Source organism: Vulpes lagopus, chromosome 12, assembly GCF_018345385.1.
Source record: "Vulpes lagopus strain Blue_001 chromosome 12, ASM1834538v1, whole genome shotgun sequence".
Lineage (NCBI taxonomy): Eukaryota > Metazoa > Chordata > Mammalia > Carnivora > Canidae > Vulpes > Vulpes lagopus.
Window position 1 is genome coordinate 49,339,978 of NC_054835.1, and position 27,839 is coordinate 49,367,816.

Below are 27,839 nucleotides of genomic sequence, written 5' to 3' on the forward strand. Positions count from 1 at the left end.
GAGATGGGGAAGACGGGAAGGGGAGGAACAGGTGTGCAGGGACAAATCTAAACAGAATTAATCTAAAGCAGAACCAGATAAACTTGCAGAGACCGGCAGAGAAAACAACCATGGGCCGCATGGGAGCAACGTCTGGGGCCCAAGACAGTGGGCCTTTCTCTTCTTGCTCTGGGAAGCCCAGTGGGCCAAGGGACGGCTGGGGTCTGAGACAGAACAGGTAGTAGTGGGCAGGGCCGTACTATGGGCGTGTGACCTGTGCAGCCACACGGGGCCCCGTGCTTTAGGAGGGCCCTGCTCTTGGCTTAAAGCCCTGTTGTTCTCTTGCACAGGGCCGGGCAAATTGCAGTAAAGAGATGACACCAACAGGCCTGGGCCAGCCCGCACGGAGCTTACAGAACATGTAGATTCAACCCAGGGTGAATCCCGGCGCAAGAGATGCTCACACATGCTGTGTATGTAAAGTGCCTGGGTTGATAAGCGTTAGCTGGGAGTGATAAGAATTATTACAAGGGACATTTAGGAGTGTGAGCTGGGAGGGGTCATGGGCCTCAATCTGGGGAGGCAGAGACGGATGTTTGTCTTGGGAGCAACAATGTGCTCTGCAAGGTGGAACCTGGTTTGGAATTCGAAGAGTGGGAGCTGCCTGCCGGCTGCCTGCACCAGCCAGGACCCCTGTGTCCCCAGGATGTCTGGCAGGCGGGGATGCTTTGGAGAAGCCCCCGCCTGGGAAATGGGTGCGTAGCGATTGAGGGAGGGAAACAGTGTGTCTTCCAGCCCCGGGGGACTGAGGGCCCAGAAGGAATGTCAGCAGGGGTGGGAAGCCAGCACCCCTGGGCTCCCTGAGGCCTGGAGGGAGGCCTCGCCCCACACCTGTTACCCAGCGGTGCATGCTGGGGCACCCACCTTCCCCACCCTCGTTCAGTCAGATGGAGGCACCCACAGCTTGCTTCCAAGAGTGCTGCAGGCCCAAGCCTGCGCTTCTGGAACTTCATGGTGCCATGCCACTGCTCCCGGATCATGGCCCCTCGTTGGCATTTGTGGCCTTGAAAGATGGCCTGAGGGAGCTAACCCACCTTCTGGGTGAGTTCTGTGGGGTGGAGGCTGTGGGAACCAGCAGGTGTGGGCTGACGATGGGTGGCTGGCCCCGAGGAAGCCCCGTGGAGAACTCTTCTTTCCAGAAACATGAATTCCCAGAACCCTGGCCTGCTCCAGAGACCCCAGAGGTGCTGAGTGTGGCCTCTTAGTTCCAGGCAGGACTCCAATGAGACCAGATGATCAGGTGCCTGGTTTTTCTCTTGAAGGCTTTTTGGGATTGGAGGCTCTCGGGCCAACCCTGAATTAATCAAACCAGTGTTTTATCGTGTTATTTCAAGAAGCTCTTCTGACGCCCGGTTAGCAATTCTCTCATTTCACAGCCAGCTGCATTTTGGAGATGTGTGTGTGTGTGTGTGTGTGTGTGTGTGTGTGTGTGTGCGCGCGTGACCCCCACCAGTCTTTGGATGAAGTCTCAAAGCTTCTTCTTATGCCAGCACCCTGCTCCCCCTCCCTTACCTGGAGTCTGAGGGACTGGGCATGTTTCCTCTCTGCTTAAAATCCTCACTCTATCTCTTGGAGGGGGTCTCCTCCTGAGACAGGCTGTGCAGTGGGTACCCCCAGCCCCTCCCCTTCGGCTTTCCAGACACACTCTGGACTTCCTAGTGGAAGCAGTGTGGTTAAGTGGCACCCACATGGGATTTGGAATCGGATGGGCCTGAGTTTAAACGCTGCCATGGAAACCTGGCTGTGCTGGGTAACGCTGGGGGCCGGCGTGGAGCGCAATGCCTGGGTACAGACCTTGGCTCCTCCGTGCGCGGCAGTGTGTTGTGCTGCCTCAGTCTCCCCATCTATAGTGGGAGTGCTGACCGCAGCACATCCTAGGGCTGCCGTGTTAGATGAGTGGACACCGGTAACACGGTGCTGCATAAGGGATCACAACCATTCGTGGTGAAGCAGAAATGACCTAGAAAGGCTTTTGTGCAGAAACTAAACTGTAAGGTCGCTGGGGACAGGGACTGTTTCTTTACTTCCTGAGCATCTGTCACAGATCTGCCCCTGCTTGCTGTCTACTCATTATTTTGGGGTTAAATTAGATGAATTGGTACATCACCACCTGAGTTATAAATGAGCATTTTCTCATCTTGAGGACTGCAGACCCGACACCCAGCTTTGTGGGCCTTTTCTCCTACCTGAGAGAGTCTCTTCTGGCATTTGTCTCTGAATCCGTAAGCCTCAGATTGCTTGTTTTTTTTTTTTTTTTCATTGAAGTGACATTCTTATGACATAAAACTAACCACTTTAAAGCAGACGACTCTGTGACATTCAGTAGGTTTATTGTTTTTTAAGATTTTATTTATTTATTCATGAGGGACACAGAGAGAGAGGCAGAGTTACAGGCAGAGGGAGAAGCAGGCTCCATGCAGGGAGCCTGATTTGGGACTCGATCCCAGGACCCCGGGATCATCACCTGAGTCGAAGGCAGATGCTTAACCACTGAGCCACCCAGCCACCTCTAGAACATTTAGAATGTGGTACAGCTACTGCCTCTATGCAGTTTCAAAATATTTTCATCATCCTAAAAGGAAACCCCATCCCCACCTACGAAGCAGAGTCTCCCCATTCCCCACCCTGCCTCCAGCCTGTTTTCCGTCTCTGTGGATTTTACCAATCTGGGGCATCTGTATAAGCGGAATTGTACAGTATGTGGCCTTTTGTGACCGGCGCCTTCCACTCGTGTCATGTTTTCAAGGTTCACCCATGTTGTAGCAGGTGTCAGTGGTTGGTTCCTTTTCGTGGGTGAATACCGTTCCAGCGTGTGGATGTGGCGCATATTGTTGGTCCACACCCCCGCTGAGAGCCAGCTGGGCCACGGCCACCGTCCCGCCACGGCCGGTAGGAGCGCGCAGGATCTGCCCGAGTACCTGCCCTCACTTCTCCTGGGGAATCCAGTCCTGGTGGTGGAATCACTGGGTCACCTGGCCATCGGTCTGCCAGATTTTTAAAGTTTGCCTTATGATCTCTAGGCTCTAGTGTAGTATATTGAGAGAGAGAGAGAGAGAGAGAGAAAGGGAGAGGAACAAGGGAAGAGGAAACCACAGCGTTGCCAACACACCTTGCAGTCCTGACTGCCCTCCAGGGCCATGACCCCTGCAGATGCCAAGGTCATGGTGAAGGGCAGGGTGTCCAGGGCCCTCCCTGCTGGCTGTCACCGGGCTAGGGGTAGCTGCGTCATAGGGCGTCTGGGAGGGGCGTGAAAACATGACAGACTTCCAGGGCTTTCCTTAGGCAAGTTGGCCCTGGTGGCTGGAGAGAGGCCGTAGGTGGGGTCCCTTCTGAGCACTGTGTTTTAACCCCCTCTGTCCCAAGTCTTCTGCCAGAATTGTGTGCTCAGAGAAACAGGGATTTGTATGCCTTCTTTCCCCACTTTCTTGTCCCAGGCTGGCTTCTATGAGGGCATAGAAAAAAAAAATGTCTCCAAGTCAGTCTAAGCACCCCAAGCAAGCACGGCCCTGGGTGGGCTGCCCGGGCAAGTGACAGTCTCAGTTGAGAGCTGCTGTCAAGTAGTTTGGGGCCACCACCGTCCAGGGGTTATGGCAGAGACCAGAGGCCCGAATGGAGGTGGCAGGTGGCGAGCCCGCCAGGCTCTGTGGTATGTGGGAAGGGAGTATTTAAACATGCACTGCTCTCTCTGACCTCACCCGCTTGCTCTCACACAGGTCCCTGATGTCCTATTTCATGACCCTTCACATCATGACTCTAATGCTTGCAACCCCCATGAAACCTCCAAAACTTGTGGTGAACCTGTTCAGGGAAACTCTGCTCCTCTGCACACCGCACACCCACCCCCCCTTCCAATCACACTTCCCAGTAATGGTTATTTTGAGGTTTGGTTGCATGTTCCATGAAGTTGCTGGGAAGACACCTCCCCTTCCCTCCCTGCTCCATCCTCTCCCCTCCCCTACCCCCTGTATTTTAGGAGCTGGAGATAAGCAGCCAGCAACCAGCAACGTAGGCAAAGCTCTCCTCACAGGGAGCTTGCATGGAGGAAGGATGACTCAAAACGAAAGGATGCAAAAATAAACCAGATGATTGGGGTTGGGGTCAGTGCTACCAAGTAGGCCCCAGGGTGCCTGATTAGAGCACAGCAGAGGCCCCCTCGCAGGGAAAGGGGGGAGGAAAGGCCATGCAAAGATGAGGGAGAGCGTGCCAGGCCGAGGCTGACCTTGGGAAGGAGCTGGCACTTTGCAGACCCAACAGAAGACTGTGTGCTGGGGCCCGCGGAGGGAAGGAAGGGGAGGCCCATAAGATGGGCTGTCGGGGACCGGGTGTTTAGAGAGTGGACCAGGCAATCATCTCAGGGTATTAAGCAGTGGTCATAAGGGCACTTTAAAGCCCCCCTGGTGGGGATCCCTGGGTGGCTCAGCGGTTTAGCACCTGCCTTCAGCCCAGGGCCTGATCCTGGAGACTGGGGATCAAGTCCCACGTCAGGCTCCCTGCATGGAGCCTGCTTCTCCCTCTGCCTGTGTCTCTGCCTCTCTCTCTCTGTGTGTCTCTCATGAATAAATAAATAAAATCTTAAAAAAAAAAAAACAAAGCCCCTCTGGCTGCTGGGGGAGGATGGGTCCTATATGGAGAGGAGGGGAGAGGCACGGAGCCCTGCTTTGCTGTGCTGACCTGGCGTCTGTGGGCCAGTCCCTCATCCCACCAGACCTGGGGCTTCGTGTTGACCTGGGTGGCAGGTCAGCTTGCGGGCCCGGCTTGGGGCACCCCGACATGCACACTTCCAATGTGCATGGAAGTGCACATTGTGCTGTACCTGAAGCTACCCCTCCACCCCTCCCTCCCCTCCCTACCTTCCAGTCCACCTCAGCTCCCAACCCTGCTGCTGCCCTGCTCGTTCTAGACTCCAGATCGACATCCTTTTGAAACTTACAATATTAATCATTATTAGCTTTTTAATATTAAAAAAAATCTCAAACGTGAAAAAAAATGAAAAGAGGGGCAGCCCGGGTGGCTCAGTGGTTTAGCGCGGCCTTCAGCCCAGAGCCTGATCCTAGAGACCTGGGATCAAGTCCTGGGTTGGGCTCCCTGCGTGGAGCCTGCTTCTCCCTCTGCCTGTGTCTCTGCCTCTCTCTGTGTGTGCCTCTCATGAGTAAATGAATAAAATATTAAAAAAAAAAAAGAAAATGAAAAGAATAGTCAAATAAACACCAGTATACTCAACCGTTAATACCATTCTGCCATTTTTGTTTGTCCTTGTTCTATCTATAAATAAGGTGGTGGTGTTTTTCCTGAGCCATGTGAAGAGTGCAGCTGTGCTCTTTTATTATAAACACTATAGCATGAATCTCTTAAGAATAAAATCATTCATAGTGTAATAACTTCCTTAGTGTAATAAAAATGTATTCTTTTAAAAAAAATATTTTATTTATTTATTCATGAGAGACACAGAGAGAGAGAGAGGCAGAGACACAGGCAGAGGGAGAAGCAGGCTCCCTGCGGGGAGCCTGATGTGGGACTTGATCCCAGGACCCCGGGATCGCACCCTGAGCCAAAGGCAGATGCTCAACCACTGAGCCATCCAGGCGCCCCTAAAAATACATTCTTAATGTAATAAAAAATGTGGTATACATAGACCACAGGAGACTATTCAGCTGTAAAAAAAGAAGGAAATCCTGCCATTTGTGACAACATGGATAGACCTTGTGGACATGATGTTAGGTAAAAGTAGAAAGACAGGGCAGCCCAGGTGGCTCAGCGGTTTAGTGCCTGCCTTCAGCCCAGGGCCTGATCCTGGAGACTGGGGATCAAGTCCCACGTCGGGCTCCCTGCATGGAGCCTGCTTCTCCCTCTGCCTGTGTCTCTGCCTCTCTCTCTCTGTGTCTCTCATGAATAAATAAATAAAATCTTTAAAAAAAAAAAAGAAGGAGAAAGACAAATATTATATGATTTCATGTGTATGTGGAATCTAAAAAAGCCAAACTCACAGATGCAGAGAACAGATTGGCAGGTGCCGGGGGTGTGGGTGGGGGAGACAGGTGCAGGGGGTTAAAAGGTACAAACTCCCAGTCATGAGATAAGTAGGTTCTAGGCATGTAGTACACAGCATGGTGACTCTGGTTAACAATACTGTATTGTATGTTTGAAAGTTGCTAAGAGACTAGATCTTATAATCCTCATCACAAGAAAAAAAAAATCATAGCTATGGGAAGTGATGGCCATTCACCAAACTTACTGTGGCGATCACTTCCCAGTATATACATGTGACAAATCACTATGTTGTACACCTTCAGTGGATACAATGTTATATGCCAATGCAACTGGAAGAAAAAGAAAGAACAAAAACATTCTTCTACATGGTCATAATCAAGAAAATGGACAGCGATCCCCTGATGTCATCTTACATCCAGCCCACACTAAATTTCCCCGATTAGCCCTCAAATGTGCTGTAAGTATATTTGAACTGGGATCCAGCCAAGGATCATGTATCACATTTGGTTTGTCTCTTTAATGTCCTGTAGTATAGAATATCCCCCTCTATCTCATTTTTCCCTTGGATATTGACTTTTTGAAGAACTGCACCAGTTGTAGAATGTCATAGAATGTGCAGAATGGTTTGCTAGAATATTTCCTTGTGGTGTCATTTAATTTGTTCTTCTATTAGTTACATTTCCTATAACCTGGACATTGGGTCCAGAGGTCTGATTAGATTCAGTTTAAATATTCTTTTTTTTAAATTTTTATTTATTTATGATAGTCACACACAGAGAGAGAGAGAGAGGCAGAGACACAGGCAGAGGGAGAAGCAGGCTCCATGCACCAGGAGCCCGACGTGGGATTCGATCCCGGGTCTCCAGGATTGCGCCCTGGGCCAAAGACAGGCACTAAACCGCTGCGCCACCCAGGGATCCCCTTTTTATTTTTTTATTTTTTATTTTTATTTTTGTTTTGTTTTTTGTTTTGTTTTTGTTTTTGTTTTAGTTTAAATATTCTTGACAAGAATCCTTGATGAGGGCAGCCCGGGTGGCTCAGCAGTTTAGGGCTGCCTTCAGCCCAGGGCGTGATCCTGGAGACCTGGGATCGAGTCCCACATCGGGCTCCCTGCATGGAGCCTGCTTCTCCCTCTGCCTGTGTCTCTGCCTCTCTCTCTCTCTCTCTCTCATATGAATAAATAAATAAAATATTTTTTAAAATCTTAAAAAAAAAAGAATCCTTGACAAGATCAACTTCCTATCATCCCATCAGGAGACACACAAGGCAATTGCCCTATTACGAGTGACATGAAGTTTATTCATATTTCTTGATGGTGGAGAAATGGCTAGACTTCTTATATATTTCTCCACAGTATCTAAAAAAGGGTTGAGCATCCAGCAATGTGTAATAAATACAGCTGGTTCTTGTTATTGGCAGTCGTTGCTCTATAAAGTCACTGAGAACACTGAGTTTCGGAATACTGAACCATTGCTTCTAGGGCATCTACGGAGCTAGGTTCCTGTGGGCCTTTTGTTACGTTTTTGTCAACAGATCAGTACAGAACCCTGTTTTATTTATTTATTTTTAAAGATTTATTTTACTTATTTGAGAGAGACAGAGAGCAAGAGAGAGTGAGCAAGAGAGAGAGCATGAGCAAGGGGAGGGGACGGGCAGAGGGGAAGCAGACTTTCTGCGGAGCAGGGATCACAACGCAGGGCTCCATCCCAGGACCCGGGGATCATGACCTGAGCCGAAGGCAGATGTTTAACTGACTGAGCCACCCAGGCACCCCCAGAACCTTGTTTTCTGTGTGTTTCTGTTTAAAGACATCTTATTTAACGGAGTTTTTGATTAATTAACATTGAGCTGATGGCCAACAACACTGTAATTCCTTCCTGAATGAAGCTTATCTAGCACTTGTATTTTCTCTCTAAGGCACATGACGTCTCTCTAAGGCTGTAGTAGCCAGCCCTTCATCCCTACACTTGAGGGCTATTTTGCCATTTTATTTTATTTTTTTAAAGATTTTATTTACTCATGAGAGACACACAGAGAGAGGCAGAGACACAGGCAGAGGGAGAAGCAGGCTCCCTGCGGGGAGCCCCATGCAGGACTTGATCTCAGGACCCCGGGATCATGCCCTGAGCCAGAGGCAGACGCTCAACTGCTGAGCCACCCAGGCATCCCCATTTTGCCATTTTAAACAGTAGAATCACCAACAGAAAGCACACAAATGCAAAAACTATAGCATGCAGTAGACTGTGGAAAGTAGGACACTTGCTTACAGTGTGAAAGCCAAAACAAGAAGGGGTCACCTTTGTCATCCTCAGCTAGGGATGTGCATATGGGGAAGTTTTGGAACGCCTAGGAATGACCATGGGTGACCTCATAAGAACTACGAGTGCTGATTTTGGAGATACAGACAGCTTTTAGCAGGTCGATGAGTTCAAAATGTGGAAACTTTGGATAAAAAGGATCCATAAATATACTGGATTAAACCAATCCGAGCCAGCCATGTGACCTTGAGTTAGTTGCATTACCTCTCTGAGCTTCATTTTCCTAACCTGTCCCTCTGCAGGGTGGTCTTTGAGCTTTTCCCAACACTGGAATCCTGGGAACTGGGTGGGAATTGAGCTTCTCCTGGCCTGGCTTTCTGTGGATGGAGGGACCCCAACCCCTTTTCTTTCCCGGCAGGTTTGTGGACTTCCACGCAGCTGCCTCCACCTGCTCGCCCTCTCGGGCCTCCCTGCTCACCGGCCGGCTTGGCCTCCGCAACGGAGTCACGCACAACTTTGCGGTCACCTCTGTGGGGGGCCTTCCGCTCAACGAGACCACCTTGGCTGAGGTGCTGCAGCAAGCCGGCTACGTCACGGGGATGATAGGTAACCCCGATGCTCCACAGCCTGGGATCCCCATCTCCCACAACACTTCTTGCAGTGCCTGCTTCGTCTCTGTGTAGCCCCGGCATGCGGCCACCTCTTCTGCTCCTCTCTGCTTGTCTTCATTTCTTGCTGCGTAAGGTTGGAAAGCTTTCAGCTGTAAGTAACTGAAAACACCCAACAGGGAACGAAACCGTACATGGAGATATTTTCCTTCTATTATAACAACCTTAGAGGGGAGTGATGGCCTTCGTTGGCTCGGCAGCTCAAGAAATCCGTTTCTATTTCTCTGCTCTGCTATCTGTAGGATGGTAGCCTTTGTCCTCATGCTTGTTCCTCTTGGTTGCACCTCTCACCAGAACCTGGCTTCACGGGAGGAAAGACAGCGGGGAGGAGGTGCGGGCCTCGTGTGTTGGCTTCTACCCGGAAAGCCAATCTTTTCTCAGACTCACCCCACCTTCCCTGCAGAAAGAAATGCACTTAAGTCTTATTGGTGGGTTTGTGTGGCCACGCTCTGCTGCAAGGAAGCCTGGGAGGCCGGGCTCAGGGTTGTACTGATGGGCTTGGATTGGGGCACGTGTCTCTGATCCCCTAACAAATCCAAAGTTCTGGTAGCGGGATGAGTGGGGGAGGCATGGGGGCAGGTGAGGCAAGCAGCAGCACCTGCCACACAGGCCTTTTAGGATTTTTGTGGGTCCTTCTTGCTCAACATTTCCTACATGCGTGGCAGCGGGCTAGGTTTTTATTTGCATCAGGGTACGGAGATGCCTTGATTGGCCCCGTGACAAGTGTGACGAAGCCGAGGTCGGTGCTGCCTAGACGGGAGCAGGTGGGTCCAGACAGGTGTGACTGCTCTGATGCTTGGGCTTCACTGCTGCTCCTCCCTCCGGAGGCCAAGGCACCGTGCCAGTCCCAGCAGCGTCCTCGGGCTGCCTGTGCTTGTTATTCTGACTTTCCTAGAGCTGGGTCCCGTGGGGGTTCCTGCCTCGCTCTCCAGTATGTGAAGTGGCAAGGGAGGCTGTGCAACCAGCAGGATGACAGCGCGGGTCCCCGGGGGGCAGTGATCGGTGCCTGGAGCTCCCCTGTTCACCTGCAGGAGGCTCCAGTTTTGGGTGTTGGGCCTGTCTCCTCCTCTTCTGGGTCAAGGAGCCTGACCAACTCCTACAGAGTGGAGTGGGGCATTCGTGGTCCCAGGGGGGCAAGCCCCAGTGGGAGGAGGTATAAATTAAGATCCTGCTTTTTCAATCCCTTTCTGGCCATACCCCGAGGTATCAGGTATCGTTACTGTGAAGCCTCCCTGTGGGCTGAGTCTTCTTAGCGGCCCCATCACTTGCATCCGAGTCATGCTCACAGGCAGGAAGGGTTTGGCCCTTGGGGCTCCCCGACTCTAAAGTTTCATGAGGCAACACGGGACTGGGATCTTCCTGAGCTGAGCTGGATCTCACTCACCCTTCCCTCTTCATACCTTTGAACTCCAACTGAGCAGCTGCTTACATATTAACCGTTCAGGGGCTCCGGTCTCCCCTCACTGCTCATTCCACCTTTTGCAAATTAGAGCGAGAATAGTCAACTACAACCATGTGTTGACAAGATGCACTTCCTACAAACATGCTTATGGGAAAAAATCAACCCCCCCCCCCAAAAAAAAGAACATCAAGACCCTTTGCCCCACCCACACTTTGCTTCTAACCTCGTCACGGTCATGTGTTTTCACCTAGGTTTTTTTTTTAAGATTTTATTTAATTTATTCATGAGACACAGAGAGAGAGAGAGGCAGAGACACAGGCAGAGGGAGAAGCAGGGTCCATGCAGGGAGCCCGATGCAGGACTCGATCCCAGGACCCCTGGGTCACGACCTGAGCCAAAGGCAGACGCTCAACCACTGAACCACCCAGGTGTCCCATTTTTACCTAGTTGAATACACCACTTGGTCCTCCTTTTAGCCCCTGCCTATTGTTTTATAGTTCTATGTAATATAATTTTACATATTTACAATAGTTTCAAAAATTTTAGAAATAAGTTAAACACTTTAATATAAGTTAGGGTTTCCATGTAATGCTTAGTCCAAACCTATATTACGTTTCCCAACCTACAGAGCAGTTGCAAAATTCTTTCTTTCCCTTGGGTGTCATTCAATGGCCCTCTTTCAATCTTTGCACCACATTCTTTTCTTTGCCCCTTGCCTCATGGGTGGTTTCCCTGGGGTCCTCAGAGCAGAGTTAGCAGGTCGGGGAGTTCAAACAGGGCCAGGGCTTCTGGCACACATCACACAGTCATTCTCCCCCCTGAACAAACACATGCACAGAGCGAGGAGCAGCTGTGCGAGTCCAGGTGAGCATCTCTACCCTGGGACAGCCCTGGGAGGGGGAGGTGGTCTTCGGTCCGGCCTCCCCGGGCTGCTGCTGGTGGCCAGAGAGGAAAGTGATGGAACCAGGAGGGAAGCCAGCATCTCCACGGCTGTCAGAGCCCCACGCTTGTCCTCTGGGTCTCTGCAGGTCCCCTGCACAGGAGGGCAGAGCAGGTGCGAAGACGTGGGGCTGCTGTGGGCACTGAGCCCTCTTGCAGGAGCAGAAGCTCAGCCTGCTGGCTCCTTTGGGCCCCCAGTAAAGGCTTGTCTTCCTTTTCTCTGTGTGCTTTCCTGTGGAGGTCCTGAGTCATCCCTGCTTGCTTTTTTTGTCCCCTTGGGGTCCCTCTGAGTCCCAGAGAGCAAGGCTTGGCTCTCACACGGCATTTGCAGGGTCTCTGCTTGTCCTCTGTCAAGGGCAACACTGATGGAGGAGCGAGTATGTGTGATCAGCCCCCCCAAGGTACTGGGAGCCCCCGCGGGGATTCCTCTGAACGTCTGTCTCTTGCTTTCTTACAGGCAAATGGCACCTCGGGCACCATGGCCCTTATCACCCCAACTTCCGTGGTAAGAATTCTTTGGGGGAACGTGTTACCTGGGAAACAGAAAGCAAAGACCTTGGTGGGATAGGACTCCAATAATGTTGAAGCCATCCTGCTCCTGGGGCACATCCCTCCTGAGTTAGGGCATCTTCATCTCAGGGTCACTTAAGAGCATTTGGGGGACCCAGAGCTCCCGTTGGTCGTCTCACATTCTTCTCTCCTGGCATCTTTCCTGCCCCCCGCCCCTCCTTGGTGCCTGCCAGCCCTTTGGCTTTCTCATCGTGAGCCCATCAAGTGTCCACATCTTGGGACACATTTGGCACCTGTGAGTTCCTGACCTGTCTAGTGTGCGAAGAAGTCAAGCTTGTCCAGCGGGTTCACAGAAGCAGGCCCTAAACTCAAACAGCAGATGTTCCCTCTTGCCTTCTTCCTGCAGCTATTCACTGCCTCAGACTCCTGATTCTCTGGCCTTGGGGATTAGGCCAGGATCAAGCTGCCTGAGCCAATTATCTGAAAATCAGTTTGCTGATTGATGAGTTCTCTGAATGTCCAATTCCCCAAATGATTATTATGATTATGATTATGATTATTTTAAAGATTATTTATTTATTTATTCATGAGAGACACACACACACACACAGAGAGGCAGAGACACAGGCAGAGGGAGAAGCAGGCTCCGTGCAGGGAGCCTGACGTGGGACTTGATCCCGGGTCTCCAGGATCACACCCCGGACTAAAGGCGATGCTAAACCACTGGGCCACAGGGGCTGCCCCAATTCCCCAAATTATTGATGGTTTTTCCAAAGTTGTGGTCACCTCTGCGCTCCTCCCTGACCCACCTCTTCTAGTTCAGATGGGAACCCACAGACCTTCTCTTGAAAGTGATTTATTGTGATCTCAACTTCTGAGGCTTCTCCCTGGTTCCTCCCTGGCATGTGCTTCCCAGCTGCTCTTGCTATTTTATCAGCAAATGGGTGGCCCTTTCCTTAAATGTGGTTCTCTATTTTGCAGACTTTCCCCCAAGCCCCAATATCTCCCTCTAGCTCCATGGGAAGAGGCTGCAGTGCTCTCTCCTAGACGTGAGGAACTGTTTGCATCTGAAGATTTTTGCATTTCAATGGCTTCTAGAGAACCAGCCTTCAGCCTTGGGCTCCCATTGGCCAACACCTTGTCCAACTCCTTTCTCCCCTCTGGGGCTCCCTCCAACCCCCTGTCTTCCCTTGTGCCCTGTTTTTCAGTTGGGCTTCCATGGCATCTTCCACATATGCTTTTTAAAGAGTCACAGGTGAAGGAAGTGAAGACCTGGCTTTTCCACTAAAAATGACCACAGACCCTATTTTTGCCCCGCATGGTGTTGCTTCCTGCTTGACAAATGAGGAGGTTGAACTAGATTGAGGTGTTGACAACTTGAGTGTGTGTTTCTGGAGTCTGGTGCTGGGGGGATGGATCCTGAGACTGGATCCTGCTCAGCAGGAAGTGGTGCCATTTTGGATTTGTGGTGTCTCCCATTGGGACTGAGAAGAGAGAGCACCTGCCATACATTTGTGTCCTTGGACCAGATGGTCTCAAAAAGTCTGCTGCCTCGGGCATTCAGAGGTTTTCTTGATTCCTATCTCTGAGTTCACTTGTGTCCCCTCCTGCTTCTTGTACCCCTTTCCTGGTGCACTGTCCCATACTCCATTACCCTCATCCAAACCTCTTATAGTTTAATCTATATATCTTACTTCCCCTTCAATCCCTTGAGGGCAGAGTATTTTATTCCTTAAAGTGCCATGCATGTACTTGATTTTCATCAAATACTTAGCGAGTGTGTTCATAATTGCCCTGGGGACGGTAGGTGTGCAATACTTCTCTCCACTTCCTCCCACTCTGGGTTAACTCTAATCCCAAGATGTTTTGCAAATCTAGTCTTACAGCCAGAACCCAGCAAGGTATTTTCTTTGCATACTACAAAGGGATATTAATCAAATCCTCTTTTAATTACATACTCCATAGCACTGCAGTATTAAATCATAGAAAATTAAATTTTTGTCCTAGGTGTAAGAATGCAGGCTCATAGAACAGAAGCCAAGTGGGGGTGCTCACCAGTTGCTTCTCTTCCAGGTTTTGATTACTACTTTGGAATCCCATACAGCCATGATATGGGCTGCACTGATACCCCGGGCTACAACCACCCTCCTTGTCCGGCGTGTCCACGGGGCAACAGACCATCAAGGTAATCCCATCTAAGGAACTGGCAGTGGGCTCCAGAGCAAGGTGAAGTCCTAAGGGTGTAGTCCATTAGGAGTAAATGAGGAAGGTCACAGGAGACAATTAAGCCAGTAAAAAAGAGTATGTTTAGTGCAAATTTAAATGCATTATTTGCATGGGGAGTGAGAAAACTTCTAGCAAAGGTGAGGTCAGCAAAATTATTTTATTGGACTTGTCCAGTTTCCTGGGATTTTTTAGCTCAGCTGGGAAGAGCCTGGTGCTGCCATGGACTTACCCTGGCAAAGCCTTGCTCTCCCTCTGCCTGCTAGACTACTCATCTGGCCTAGACACCAGATATACGAGGGATAGAGAGAGGGGAAGAACACACACAGGGCTGCTTACAATCTCCCCCCCCCCTCCCCAGTCCCCCTGGCAAAGAAGCCAACATTCTGGCTCTGAAATGCCATGCAGTCACTTAACAGGATGCTTGAACATCATATTCCATGAGATGGGGAAATCCTCAAGCCATACTAGTAAGGGAAAAAAGCAGAAAACAAATCATTAGCAGTGTGATCTTAACTACCTCTGTATCCACACCTTCACAGCCCTACCGAGTGGGACTCAAAGGAAATCAGCCAAAGTGGTAACGGGCTCACTCCCTCTGGTTGATGGTTTATTTCTTTTTTCTTTCTTGTTGTATTTTCCAAATATTCAGCAGTGAGCATGTAGTGCGTTTGTTATAGAAAAAGATGCGGGAAGCCTTGGGTGGCTCAGCTGTTGAGTATCTGCCTTTGGCTCAGGGCCTGATCCCAAATTCCCTGGATCGAGTTCTGCATCGGTCTCCTTGCATGGAGCCTGCTTCTCCTTCCTCTGCCTTTGTCTCTGCCTCTCTCTCTGTGCGTGTCTCTCATGAATAAATTAAATAAAATCTTAAGAAAAAGATGCTAAATTTTATTCAGGTAATAGAGTCACACAAACCAGGTGCCCTGCTTGCTCAGCCCATGCTCTGTGGTTGTTTATAAGGTCACAGGTGTCTGAGCCACTGGGGGAAGACAGTCTCAGCTGGCTCCTTAATAACACAATAGTTAATATAGTAATGGCCATTTATTGAGAAATTGTTATAGTCTAGGCACTCTGCATGTTTGTCTGCAATCCACATGACCTGACTGTTGTATAAAGCAGGTATCTGACCTGATTTTACAAGTGAGGAGCCTGTAAAGGGACAGGTCAGGATCTGCTTGCCCAGGTCATCCTGCAGCTGTAAGAAGTGGAGGTGATGGCTCTGGTCTGGGTCCCTCTGAGACCAGAGCCCACGTGCTGCTCAAAGCATGGGTGCTTGCCTGGCAGCGTGGCCATCACTTGGGCGCTTGCTAGAAGAGCAGCACAGAAGATCCCCCAGGCCTCAGGTCTGCATTTTCACAAGATGCGCAGGTGATATTTGTGTGCACGTTGCGGCAGGAGACGTGAAGCCGTAGCACATCTTGCTGCTGTCCCTAACACCTGTGGCCTGTACAGCACACCTGTGGGCACACCTGGACATATTGTGGCATGACCTATGTCAGCCAGGTCCCTTTAAATCCACGTTAAATCAAACAGAAAAAAAAAAGGGTTGGCTTGGTGGGGGGAAGGGGGAGAGACTGTGGGTGATGGAGGAGTTGCCACAAAGTCATAACAACCTGAAAAACTTGACACTGACGGCGCGGTTGGCATTATGATGCCTAGTGCGGTGATAATCTTTTCTCCCTTTTTCAAAAGTTGTGGTCCTTGGCGATTATTTATCCCAGTCTGACCTCGTGTCCTAAGCTTTTATAAAGGGGCATGTGTGCATCTAGGTACAATGGGGGTTTTCATGTCTTTCCAGTCCTTCCCTGCACCATGAGGACAGTTTCCTTCTCTGAGATGTCTCTTGGTTCCCCTTCTCTCCCCATGGTTCACAGCTCCTCCCCCCATCCTCTGTGGCAGCCAGGGCTGAGGGCCTGAGTGATGATGGGGTTGCTAGTATGCTGGGCAGCATGCAGGAGCGCCAACACTCACTGTCTTGTTCTGTCCTTTCGAGACCTCATCAGAGGTCACGGGCACTCGTCACATAAGGAGAATTGGCCCTAAGAGCTTAGGTAACTTGCTCACAGGTCTAGCTCACAGCTAGAGTCATTACTCAACCACTCATGTTGGGGCATTCACTCTCAGGTTCATCTCCATCTGTAAGACCAAGGACTGGGTTTTTGTTTTTGTTTTTTTGTTTTTTTCCAGAAGATATAACTGGCTTGAGTCCCACTTTTTCTAGTTGCTAAAGCTTCTCCAAATTCTCCAAACATGCTTTGAAATATTTAAAACTATCCCCAGTCATCTGTGTTATTGTCCAACGTCATTTCACATGAAGTCCCGATGGTTGTCCTAGGAAAGCACCAAGCATTGTGCCCCATTGACAGAAGTCATCACTTAGGGAGGTCGGCGGAAAAAGCCGGGGATGGGGGCTATTGATGGGCTGTGGGACTCTGCTTGAGTAATTTAGTTTGTTTGGAGCTCAGTTTCTCTCCCAACCAAATGGGAGTAATAATGTACGCAGCTCACAGAAGTCTTCGTGAGCTTTGCCGAGTGGCCAGGCTTGTCCGAGGAGCATAAACATCTGTTAGAAGGAAAGGGAAGGAGATATTTTATTGGTTTTGTACTTGGAGGAAATGGCAGACTGGAAAAATCATCTGGGGCCAGGTTATTAAATGTTTTGTATTCACGTACATCGCTGCATAAAAGCGTTTTGCTCTACACCGTGGCTACTTAGGTTGTGGAAGTGAATACCGTCTGTGGTTTCCACACAGAAGCCTTGAGAGGGACTGTTACACGGATGTGGCCCTTCCTCTGTATGAAAACCTCAACATCGTGGAGCAGCCCGTGAACCTGAGCAGCCTGGCACACAAATATGCTGAGAAAGCTATCCAGTTCATCCAGCATGCAAGGTAAGAGTCCCCTGCCCCCCACCCCGCACCCCAGGGCTGCCCCCTGCTCCCACCCACCATGTCCCCTGGCCTCAGCACCCTTCCCAACCTTGGTGGAGTTCCATCGCCCAACAGAGATGGATGCATGCATGTTTCCTATAAATAAAACTAGATAACAGTTTCCCCTGGAATCTCCAGGCCTGGGTTCAAGGCTCCTCCGGTATGTTCCCAGAGTTCTGGGAGCTTTCCCCTGCCCCTGCTCAGATCATGCACTATTGTCATCATCGTTTTGTCCTCTCCTATAAGCTCCTGGACGGTAGGGCCTGCTGCTGGATCCTGGGCACTCAAGACGTTTGTTGATTCATTAGTTGGCAGGATGTATTAGCGTTGTACTGCTGCTATAACAAACTTATCACCAACTTATCAGCTAAAACAACAGCAGTTTATTCTCCCACAGATCTGGAGGTTGCGTGTCCAAAATAAGTCTTATGGGGCTAACATCAAGGTATCAGCAGGGCTATCTCCTTCTGGAGCTTCCAGGGGAGAAATGTTTCTCGATTCTTCCATCTTCTGGTGGCTGCTGGAATCCCTTGGCTTAGGGCCACAGCATTCTAATATTTGTTTCTATTGCCCCTTTGCCTTCTTGTCTTCTGTAGTCAAATCTCCCTCTGCCTCCCTCTTTTAAGGACACTTGCGATTATGTTGAGAGTCTTCCAGGTGAATCCAAGATAGTCTCCCTATCTCCAGAACCTTAATTCAATTGCATCTGCAGCATCTCTCTTGCTATAAAAGGTAACACTCGCAGATTCCAGGGATGAGCCCCAGATACCTTTGGGGGCCGTTATTCAATGTAACACACAGGGTTTGCAAATTCTAGCATCTACAGGGCCCTGGTAGCTTACAGAGGGAAGCAGGCTGAGTGTCAGGCTTTAGGGAGTGGTGGGGGCTGTGGTGAACTTGAAAGCACAGGCCCCATCTAAGGGAACAGCTGCTACCTTGCTCTAGCTGCCCGTGGCTTCTTTAGGGGATGGGAGCCAAGACCGTCAGATCCTTTTATTTCATAAGACACACAAGATACCTGGCCCGGGTGTGACATCTCCCGATCTTTAAATGTTAGAAATGACTCATTAAAAATAACGAAAACCAAAAAGCAGAAGCAGGCCACACCCCTGGGTGCTCATGCACAGGCTGTGGGGTGTAAGCATGTGCTCACATACGGTCACCCTGCCCCTGCCACCTTGGCCTTGCTCTGACCCTTTGCTCTGGCCTCTAATGAGCCGCTGTGTGCTCAGCTCATCTTTCTCCCAGGACTGCAAACTCCTCCAGGGCAGTGGAACAGTTTCCAGCAGGTTCTTTGCTATTCCCTATAGCCTTAGCCTAAGAGGGCGAGAAAAAAATGTGTCACATGCCTGTTTGCTTGTGCAGAATTAAAAAGAGACTCCACCTGTGGATAACTGAGCGTATCAGTCTTTAAATGTACAAGAATCCCTCCCAACCCCTTGCTCAGCCGCAGATTTTTCTAGAGAGCGGGGCAACAGGCAGAGCAGAGGCAGCGATTTATTCCCGATACTAAAAGCTACTTATGGCCTAAATCTGGGGAACAGCTTCAGGGGCCACATCTTTTAAGTGTTTTGGGGCTCTCAGAAACACTGCCTTTTTTCACATGGCTGAGATGAAATAGGCAAGCCCCTTCTCCCATCTGGAGAGCTGAACACATGTCTGTTCCCTGGAGCTTCGAGATGGCTCAGGTCCCTGTGCCCTGTGACAGGTGGACACTTCATGGCTGGTGGGGACAGTCTGCAGTGTTGTAGACAGCAGAGCACTCTCAGAGGGGGAGTGGGAGCCCACTGGGGATGGGGGACGGCTTCAAGCTCTCAAGTGGGCACAGGGCTGTTCATCCACCAGTTAACTAATCACTTACCAGGCAGATGCATGAATAATCTCCTTATCATATGAAAAAGGTGAAGAGTTTGCTAATTTATTAATTAGCTATTTTTAAAAAAGATTTTATTTACTTATTCATGAAAGACACACACAGAGAGAGGCAGAGACACAGGCAAAGGGAGAAGCAGGCTCCATGCAGGGAGCACGACATGGGACTCCATCCCGGGTCTCCAGGATCAAGCCCTGGGCCGAAGGCAGACGCTCAACCACTGAGCCACCCGGGCATCCCTATTAATTAGCTATTAAGTGAAGAGTCACATGAATCCCTTGGGTGTGCTGATTTCTTTAGGATTTGACTTGCCAATTCATCCATGATTTTTGGAGCATCAGCAAGAAAGGCCCCCAGATCTGTACTCTTCCTCTGTGACGCTTGCCCCAAGGGCCAGGCCCTCCCCAACCTGGGCCTGTTTGTCAGAACTATGGGAAGTCTCCAGAGTGGGGTTTCCTGCTCCTCCTTGGCAAGAGGCCCACCCTAGACTTCTTTGAAAATTTCTACTCTCTTAGATCTTTATCGAATGCAGACCCCTGACCTAGCAGCGTGCCCAAAGCTAACCCCGGATCTGGGTGTTTTAAACAGCGGGTGTAGCTCTTACCTGGCAAAAAAGGAGAAAGCAGATGTTATGGGCTCCTGGGTCATGGAGCTGCCAGTCCCGTGTGCCTCCCAGGGTCTGGGATGATGGCACGCTGAGCCCGAATATGAAATACGGGGCCTGACAAGGATGAGGGTGCTGGGCTCAGGCCTGAGCGATAGCTTAGGGTACTTGAAGTCAGAGTGCGTGGTCGGCGAGGCAGAGTGTGAGGCAGAGTGTTCATCACTCAAACAAGGTCCTGGGGGGACACCTGGGTGGCTCAGTGGTTTGGCACCTGCCTTCGACCCAGGGTGTGATCCTGGAGACCCCGGATTGAGTCCCATGTCAGGCTCCCTGCATGGGGCCTGCTTCTATCTCTCTGCCTCTCTCTCTGTATCTCTCATGAATAAATAAATAAAATCTTAAAAAAAAAAAGAACAAGGTCCCGGGGATACACAGGTGCCAAATGAGCCCTCTCCACCCCACCTGTCTGGGCTGGAGTCAAGGAGCTGTGACAAGGCTTTGATTCCCTCCTGCACTTGACTTGACCCCGCCCCGGCATTGCCCTCTCCCTGCTGGTCTGCCCCTCACCCGTACCCACCAACCTGTCCCCTGCATTGGGGCTCCGCGTTCGACTATGAGCTCATGCCCCCTGCCCCCCCCCAAACCCATGTTTTCCTCTCTCTCCTGTGCAAATGGTCCGATGAATACAGAGTGAGGAAAAGAAGGAGCTAAGGGATAGTGGGACCTGGAGTCTTGCTCTCCTGCAGCTTCTCCCTGGCCCTGTTGCACCTGCTCCAGCAGCCACCAGCACAGCCCACCTGTAGCCCCCCCATCTGTAGGCTTCAAAGTCTTAAGGATCTCTTGCCTTACCCAAACCCGGCTCAGTTCCCCCATTACACTGTCCCACAGCGCCCTGTATATAGTTCTTCTCCATCACTCCTACTAATTTGCAAATAATTATTGGATTACTTTTTTAGTTGCATTTTCCTCTCCTGTTTCCAATTAGATGTGAAGCTCCAAGAAGTTGAAAATCATCTCTATCATGTTCCTTGCTCTGTGCCCACTGCCCGAGGGCTAGTTAGAGCTTAATAAATATTCCTTGAGTGAGTGAGTGACTTTATCTTGCCCTGAAGGCGTGCCGGTGTTGTGCTAGGGATACAAACGTGAATTAGATCTGTCCTTGCTTTTGAGTGGCTCCCAGGCTGGTGGAGAAACAGATTTGTGGGAAGCTGGTGTTAACAGTGTGTATTATCAATACTGATGAGTACGGTGAGGGAGGGGAGCAGGACACCATCCGTGACCTGGGAGCACAGGAGGCATGTTGGTGGCTTGGAGCTGGATTTTTTTTTTTTTTTTTTTTTAGAGCTGGATCTTAAGCACTGAGTAAGTATTTATAGGCAGGATACCAGGGAGGTGACTGCCAGGAGAGGAAGAGCATGACCAGGGCACAGGAAGGCAGAAGGTGAGGTGTTTGAGAAGCTGGCATATATAGAGAGGGTCTCTGAGAGGAAGGAGGGGAAGGCTGGAAGGGACCCAGGTTGGGAATGGCCTTGAATGCTGGGCTGCTGGGTTGGGGCCAACCCAGAGGGCTATAGTCGAGCTCCTCCCATGTGCTTCTAAAGAGGGAACTGGGTTCACCACTGGGTTTGAGAACACTGTCTGTAACACTGAAGCCCCGAGAAACATGGAGAAATGTGGGGGGCAAGCCATTCCAGAGACACCCCTTATCCAGAGCCAGAAACCAACCAGGCAGATACCTACCCTTCCTTGCTATCCCTGGCCGGTCTGGATCTCTGGCCAGACGCCCACTGGGGACCTTTCATGATAAGTGGGTGCCCCCCACCCACCACTTTCTATTTCTGATCAGATTATTATTTTTGAAAAAGATTGTATTTTTTATAATAAATTTATTTTTTATTGGTGTTCAATTTGCCAAAAAGATTGTATTTATTTATTTATTCATGAGAGACACACAGAGAAAGGCACAGGCAGAGGGAGATGCAGGCTCCCTGCGGGGAGCCCGATGCGGAACTTGATCCCAGGACCCCGGGATCACGACCTGAGCTGAAGGCAGATGCTCAACCACTGAGCCACCCAGGCGCCTCTCACATGATTTATTTAATTGCATTTATATCTTTTAATCTTTAATCATTGCCGTGTCTAACAACTCGCTTGCAAAATTCCTGGAGTTGGGGCGTGCCTTATGGTATCTACCTGTTAGAAAAAAGCGCCCCCTCTGGGTGGCTGCTGATCCCTGCTGGGGCACCCAGGTTGGCCAGGGCACTGCAGGGCTGGAATTAGGCATCTATTCATCGTCTCAGCAGGACGTCCTGGTGCAGGACATGACTTATACAACTGTACTTTATTGTCCCCAGGAGAGCGGGCAACAGACACTAAGTCAGCACTACCCAATGGAACTCTTCACAAGGATGAGAATGTTCTCTATCTGTGCTGTCCAAGAGGGTAGCCACCGGCCACCTGTGGCTACTGAGCATCTGACAGAGTCGGCTTGGGCAACCGAAACATACAATTTTAATATATGTGTATGGTGATAAATATACATAACGTAACATTTACCTTCCTAAGTGTACGTTTCGGTGGCATTAAGCACATTCACGTTGTTATACAACCATCACCACCATCCATCTGCAGAACTTTTTTCATCATCCCAAACTGAAGCTCTGTACTTATTAGATACCAGTTTCCCCTTCCTTTCAGTCCCTAGTTCCCATCATTCTACTTTCTATCTCTATGAAGTTGACCACTCTTGGTACCTTCTCTAGGTAGAGTCATACAGTATTTGTCCTTTGGCGACTGGCTTATTTCACATAGCACAGTGTCTTCAAGACTCATCTGTGTTGTAGCTGCTGAGACACTGAATTCTTAATTTTATTTAATTTTCATTCACTGAGGGGTGCCTGGGTGGTTCAGTCAGTTAAGCACCTGCCTTCGACTCGGGTCATGATCCCAGGGTCCTGGGACTGAGCCCCACATCGGGCTCCCTGCCCAGCAGGAAGTCTGCTTCTCCCTCTCTCTGCTCATGCTCTCTCTCTCTCTCTCTTCCTCCTCTCAAATAAATAAATAAAATCTTAACAAAATTTTTTCATTCATTGAAATCTAAGCCACATACAAGTCGTGGCTGCTGCTTTGGACAACGCAGCCCTGGAAATATTGCAGAGAAACTGTTGGTTAAGATGAAGAGGAGTCCCCTGTCTCAGGACTTGTGTTCTGAGTTTTATGCCTGTCGACAGGCACAGCCCTAATCAGGGAGGCCCGGGAATTGGGATGCAAGAGGCTCTGCAAGGTGTGGTTTGAGGCAGAGCTGGGGACACTCAGAGCTATGGGGTGGTGTAAATTGGGGTAAGCTAAATAATTGAGAGCCAACTTGAAAATACAATCGTCGGGGAGCTGGTGTAAAGCGAGCCATGCTCCGATCACCTCTCTGTACCAACTTGATGGCATTGTCCTTTTGTCCTTAATACATACCCCGAAAGATGTGCTCCCCCATAGGTGTGGTCTGTGGAATGGGGCTCCATGGAGGTCCCTGCTGCTTCAGGAGGGGCGAGGCTGGAATTCTGCGGCTGGCTGGATCCCGTTCCTTACCTGGGAATGGAGGTGGGGGACAGCCAGGAAGCAGAGGCCGCCCAGGCTCCCTCCACTCCCAAGAGGGGAAGCGTCAGGGTCCAGACGGGGGCAGCCAGCGCCTGAGCCACTAACAGAGCCTTGACCTAGATGTTCCCAGTACTCATGTGTGTCCCTGGAATTGCCTGTGGTCAACATGAGTCATTCATTCATCTCCTAGAAAGGGCCGAGGCTGGGAATGGATGTGACGACCTGGATGCCACGAAAGAGCAGATCCGGTTTTAAAATATGTTTGTACTGGATTCTAGAGTGTGGCATTTAGGAGCCAAGGCTTTGCTGTCAGCTGTGGCATTTTAGGAGCCAAGGCTTTGCTGTCAGCCAGATGAGAGTTTGAATCCAGATGGTATCACTTACTAGTTAGGTAGCCGTAGACAAGTCCTTTTCGTCTCCCTGGGCCTCTGATGCTTCATCTGGGAAAGGAACTAGAGGGTTATTGTGAGGGTGAAAGTAGGCAGCACGAATCGGATTTCATAAGCTCTCAGCCAATAATAAAGGACAGTGACAATTATTACGATGACTCCCAGTTTGTAACTGGCTGACTCGATGACCTCCACGTTCCCTTGGAAGGTTGTAGACCTGTGTGTATTCCTGAGCACGTGGGGCAGACGGTGTTCTGGGACTTTTCTCTGAGGCAAAGGAGAGCCACGGAGACACTGGACTAGCCAGCAGGGCCTTCCGGAGAGTTACCTCTTGGCTTTCCCATTGCAGCGCCAGCGGAAGGCCCTTCCTGCTGTACATGGGCCTGGCCCACATGCACGTGCCCATATCCAGGACCCAGCTCTCAGCAGACGCACGGGGTCGAAGGCCATACAGTGCAGGTCTCCGGGAGATGGACAGCCTGGTGGGCCAGATCAAGGACAAAGTTGACCGCACAGCCAAAGAGAACACATTCCTCTGGTTCACAGGTGAAGTAGTAAAACCCAGCTAGCTCCCTGAGATCTAATGGATAACCCTGCCCATGCCCCCTTGGAAGAGCAGAATCTGGCTAAGGGATCCTCTTTCACAGGGCAGGGGCCTGGCTTTGAACTTGGTGTCCTGCTAGTGTTTGTTGGCCTGAGCGCTGAGCACCTGTCCACTGGGGCCTCCGAGGCTGAGCCCCTGGAAAAGTTTGTGCAGAGAGCAAGGTACCCTGCTGGCCTCTTCCGTATTGGTTTAGGGCCATCTGGGTAGTGACTTTGACATTGCAAATCCGTGTAGTCCTCGGGTGGTTCTGAGGTTCCCTCCTCACCATCGTCCCAGTCCCAGAGACGCCAGCTGCCACCGGTGGTCACACCTTTTGGCCGAGTGCGCTGAACTAGTGAGGTGTTTAAAGGGCCAACGCAGGCATTGTGGGTCCTGGGTGCCTTTCTGGAATTGGGGGGAGTGGTGGTTGGAAGCGCTGCTCTCAGGGCAGGCAGAGACCTGGGATTGAAACTGCTCAGAGCTATTGGAAAAGGCACTTTACCTTCTCTGAGCTGGTTTCCTCACGTGCAAAACTGAGCTCACACTAGCATCTACTGCTTAGCGTGTTGGACGATCCTGTAAGGGAGGCGCTGGGTGCGTCAGGCTCTCAGGAAAGAGCTGCAGGGCTGAGGATAGTAAAAGCAAAGGAGAAGGTAAAAGCATCTGAGACAAGAGGCTCGGCCGCCCTGGGGCTCACCTGGGCCAGGGAAAGCCCACCTCTTGGAAGCCCAGCCTCATAGAACAGGTCATTCTTGGGGGGCAGGGATCATGTTTGATTTTACAGCTTCTTCTCCTTCCCAGCGCCCTGCTCTGCACGGAGATGTGGGACCAGGGAGGGAGCATCGGCAAAAGTGTCCACAGGCCAGTTGATCGCTACCTGTTGCCTCTTTTGGTTTCCAGGAGACAATGGCCCGTGGGCTCAGAAGTGTGAGCTGGCAGGTAGCGTGGGTCCCTTCACTGGATTGTGGCAAACTCATCAAGGTAGGGGCTCAACTGGGGTTGGTGCATCCCACTGGGGATGCTGAGCCCAGGTGGGGCTGTGGGGTCTGTCTCGGGGAGGATCAACTCATACGCAGGCTTCTTGGCCATCATCATGATACTCAAAGTTGCTCAGCAGCCACCAGCTCCCAGGGAAGGAATAAACTGAGAGATGAGAGTTTCTATTAAGCTTGGACCCACCCCTTTCTCTCCTTCTATCTCCTACCGCCCCCGGGCTCCCTCAGGGCATGAACTCTGAGTCCAGGAACCTTCCAACAAATACACTTTACCTTGAACTTTATCCCACTGCCTTTACTCATCCTCCTTCTTTTCTTTTCTTTCCTTTTTATTTTTTTTTCACTCATCCCTCCCTCCATCCAACCATGAATTCATTCCATTCATTTAGGAGACATTCAGGGCATAATACACAAGGTTTTGATATACATAATCCTTAAACCTTACAACGTTGGAAAGTAGGTAGTAGCGCCTCTGTTTACAGATGAAGGAGAGCCTCAGAGACGTGTGCTCTGGGACCTCACCTTCTAACACAGCTACTGCCCTGGGGACAATCTGGCAGAAAGGACCAAAGGCTTGGAACACAGGCCGGTGGATGCATCAGTTCTTCCGGATTAGCCAAGTGCAAATGCTGTATGTGAAAGGATGCTCACTGCATGGTTTTTTAAATATTTTTTTAAGATTTTATTTATCTATTCATGAGAGACACACAGAGGCAGAGATATAGGCAGAGGGAGAAGCAGGTTCCCTGCGGGGAACCCAATGTGGGACTCAACCCCCAAATCCCGAGATCACGCAGTGAGCTGAAGGCAGATGCTCAACCACTGAGCCGCCCAGGTGCCCCACATAGTTTTTAAACAAACAAACAAACAAACAAACAAACAAACAAACAAAACCAAAGAGTTGGGCATTACCCAAGGATCCAGCAAGAGAGGAGTGCTTAAGGAAATGGTGACATGCACTTTTTTTTTTTTTTTTTTTTTGGTGGCATGCACATTTACGGAAATTCTAAGGAACTGCTGAAATGATGCATATTATTGACCTGGAAACATTTATCTTAAATACTTTTCAGTGAATAAAGCAGGTTACAGAGCGATATGTAAAGTATGATCTTATTCTATGAAAATAAGCATAACAATTCTCAGAAAAATCTTGAGAGAGGTATGGGCAGTTGATAAGACATGAGAGGTGGTTACCTTTGGGGAGGGGAAGGAGGATCTAAATGTGATTTTTTTTTCTCACAAAAACCTGGTCTTATGTGTGTCCTACAAGATTAAAATAAATTTTTGGAAGGTGCTTATATCCAAGGGGTTCAGAGGTGGGCTTGGGGGGATCACCCCCTCCCCGGGCTGGGCTTTCCCTACTGACCAGCTCCTGAGCTATGGCATTCACTGTCTCCAGGTCAGAGGACACAGACTGTTTTTCCTATTAGTCTGGCAGTTACCTAGAAAGTAGAACTTTTGTGCATCTCATGGTTGGGGACAAGAAGGAAGTGCTGATGCTTCTTTTTTTTTTTTTTTTTTTGTCACCTTTAACCTGGTGTCTGTTCAGATCTCTTGAGAACTTCACAAGTGGGTGGCTGCCCTTGACTATAGCCAGGTGCTGTGCCTGGAGATTCCAGTTGGGGATCAGGAGAACTGGGGGCCACCTCCCCCCGACCTGCTTGGTGACCAGTGGGCTTCATCGGTCAGGGTGTTGTGTCTCTCTATACGTACTGATCTCTTTGACTAGTCCCATTCGGGAATGTTCTCTGGAAAAACGAGCAGACAAAGGTGCCAGGACTGGGGGTAGAGAGATACAGTGGGAGCTGGGAGTGGTTTTGCATTAGCTGATCCTCCTCTCCATACCTGGGATACCCTCAGACCAGGCTACTGGCCCTAATGCTCAGTTGGAACGCCTGAAGGAGCCTGGAATTGGAACTCTCCAGTGTAAAATTCCAGAAAGCTATGGAGACCTTGGATGGGGTCTCCATGTACCAGTAAGTGGCTCCTCTGTAGATAGCCCTCTGTTCCCTAAGAAGGTGACCTCTGATCTCCTATCTAGACCAGCCTTATCTTGTCTCTCTCCCCTTGATGACAGTTTTGAAATCACAAATTAGGTTTTGTGATGGGGAGTGGGGTCCTGTTCTTTGAGGGGAGTACTTTGCCCTGTGAGAAACAGAATTATGAGGGGTGCCTGGGTGGCTCAGTCGGTTAAGAGTCCAGCTCTTGGTTTCCACTCAGGACGTGATCTCGGGGTTGGGGGATGGAGCCCCACATAAGGCTTGGTGCTCAGCATGGAGTCTGCTTGGGATTCTCTCTTTCCCCACCTGCCCCTCCCCCTGCCCTCTTTCAAATAAATAAATAAAATCTTTTTTTTTTTTTTTTTTTTTTTTTTTTAAACACAATTAGGGGCACCTGGTGGCTCAGTGGTTGAGTGTCTGCCTCTGGCTCAGGTCGTGATCCTGGGGTCCTGGGATCAAGTCCCACATCTGGCTCCCCACAGGGAGCCTGCTTCTCCCTTTGCCTATGTCTCTGCCTCTCTCTCTGTGTCTTTCATGAATAAACAAATAAAATCTTAAAAAAAACACCCCACAATTATGATGAGCTGGGCAGCCTCCACTTCTCCTTTTCTTGGTTTGACCTTCAGGCATTTGTTGAGCACCTACTCTGTGCCAGCAAGTGGGGATGCAAAGATCAATAAAGCCCCTGGCTTTATGGAGTGATGGTCTAGAGCAGTGTTTCTCAGATTTTATTTTTTTTAAAGATTTTATTTATTTATTAGGGAGAGAGAGCAGACACACATAAGCAGAGGGGGAGGGACAGAAGGAGAAACAGACTTCTGATAAGCAGGAAGCCTGACTCCAGGCT

General features: G+C 50.0%; 1 protein-coding gene across 4 annotated transcripts in view; it reads left to right on the forward strand.

Moving 5' to 3' along the window:
• ARSG (arylsulfatase G) overlaps positions 1-27,839 on the forward strand; it is a 106,641-nt gene that overhangs the window by 54,216 nt on the left and 24,586 nt on the right. For 3 of the 4 annotated variants that reach the window (XM_041724251.1, XM_041724254.1, XM_041724252.1), the window contains 6 exons: positions 8,704-8,891; positions 11,752-11,799; positions 13,878-13,989; positions 16,781-16,918; positions 23,764-23,960; positions 24,898-24,978. In XM_041724251.1, coding sequence (XP_041580185.1) covers positions 8,704-8,891; positions 11,752-11,799; positions 13,878-13,989; positions 16,781-16,918; positions 23,764-23,960; positions 24,898-24,978 — 764 coding nt within the window. The remainder of the gene's footprint in view (positions 1-8,703; positions 8,892-11,751; positions 11,800-13,877; positions 13,990-16,780; positions 16,919-23,763; positions 23,961-24,897; positions 24,979-27,839) is intronic. The other variant, XM_041724253.1, reaches the window with a different exon arrangement.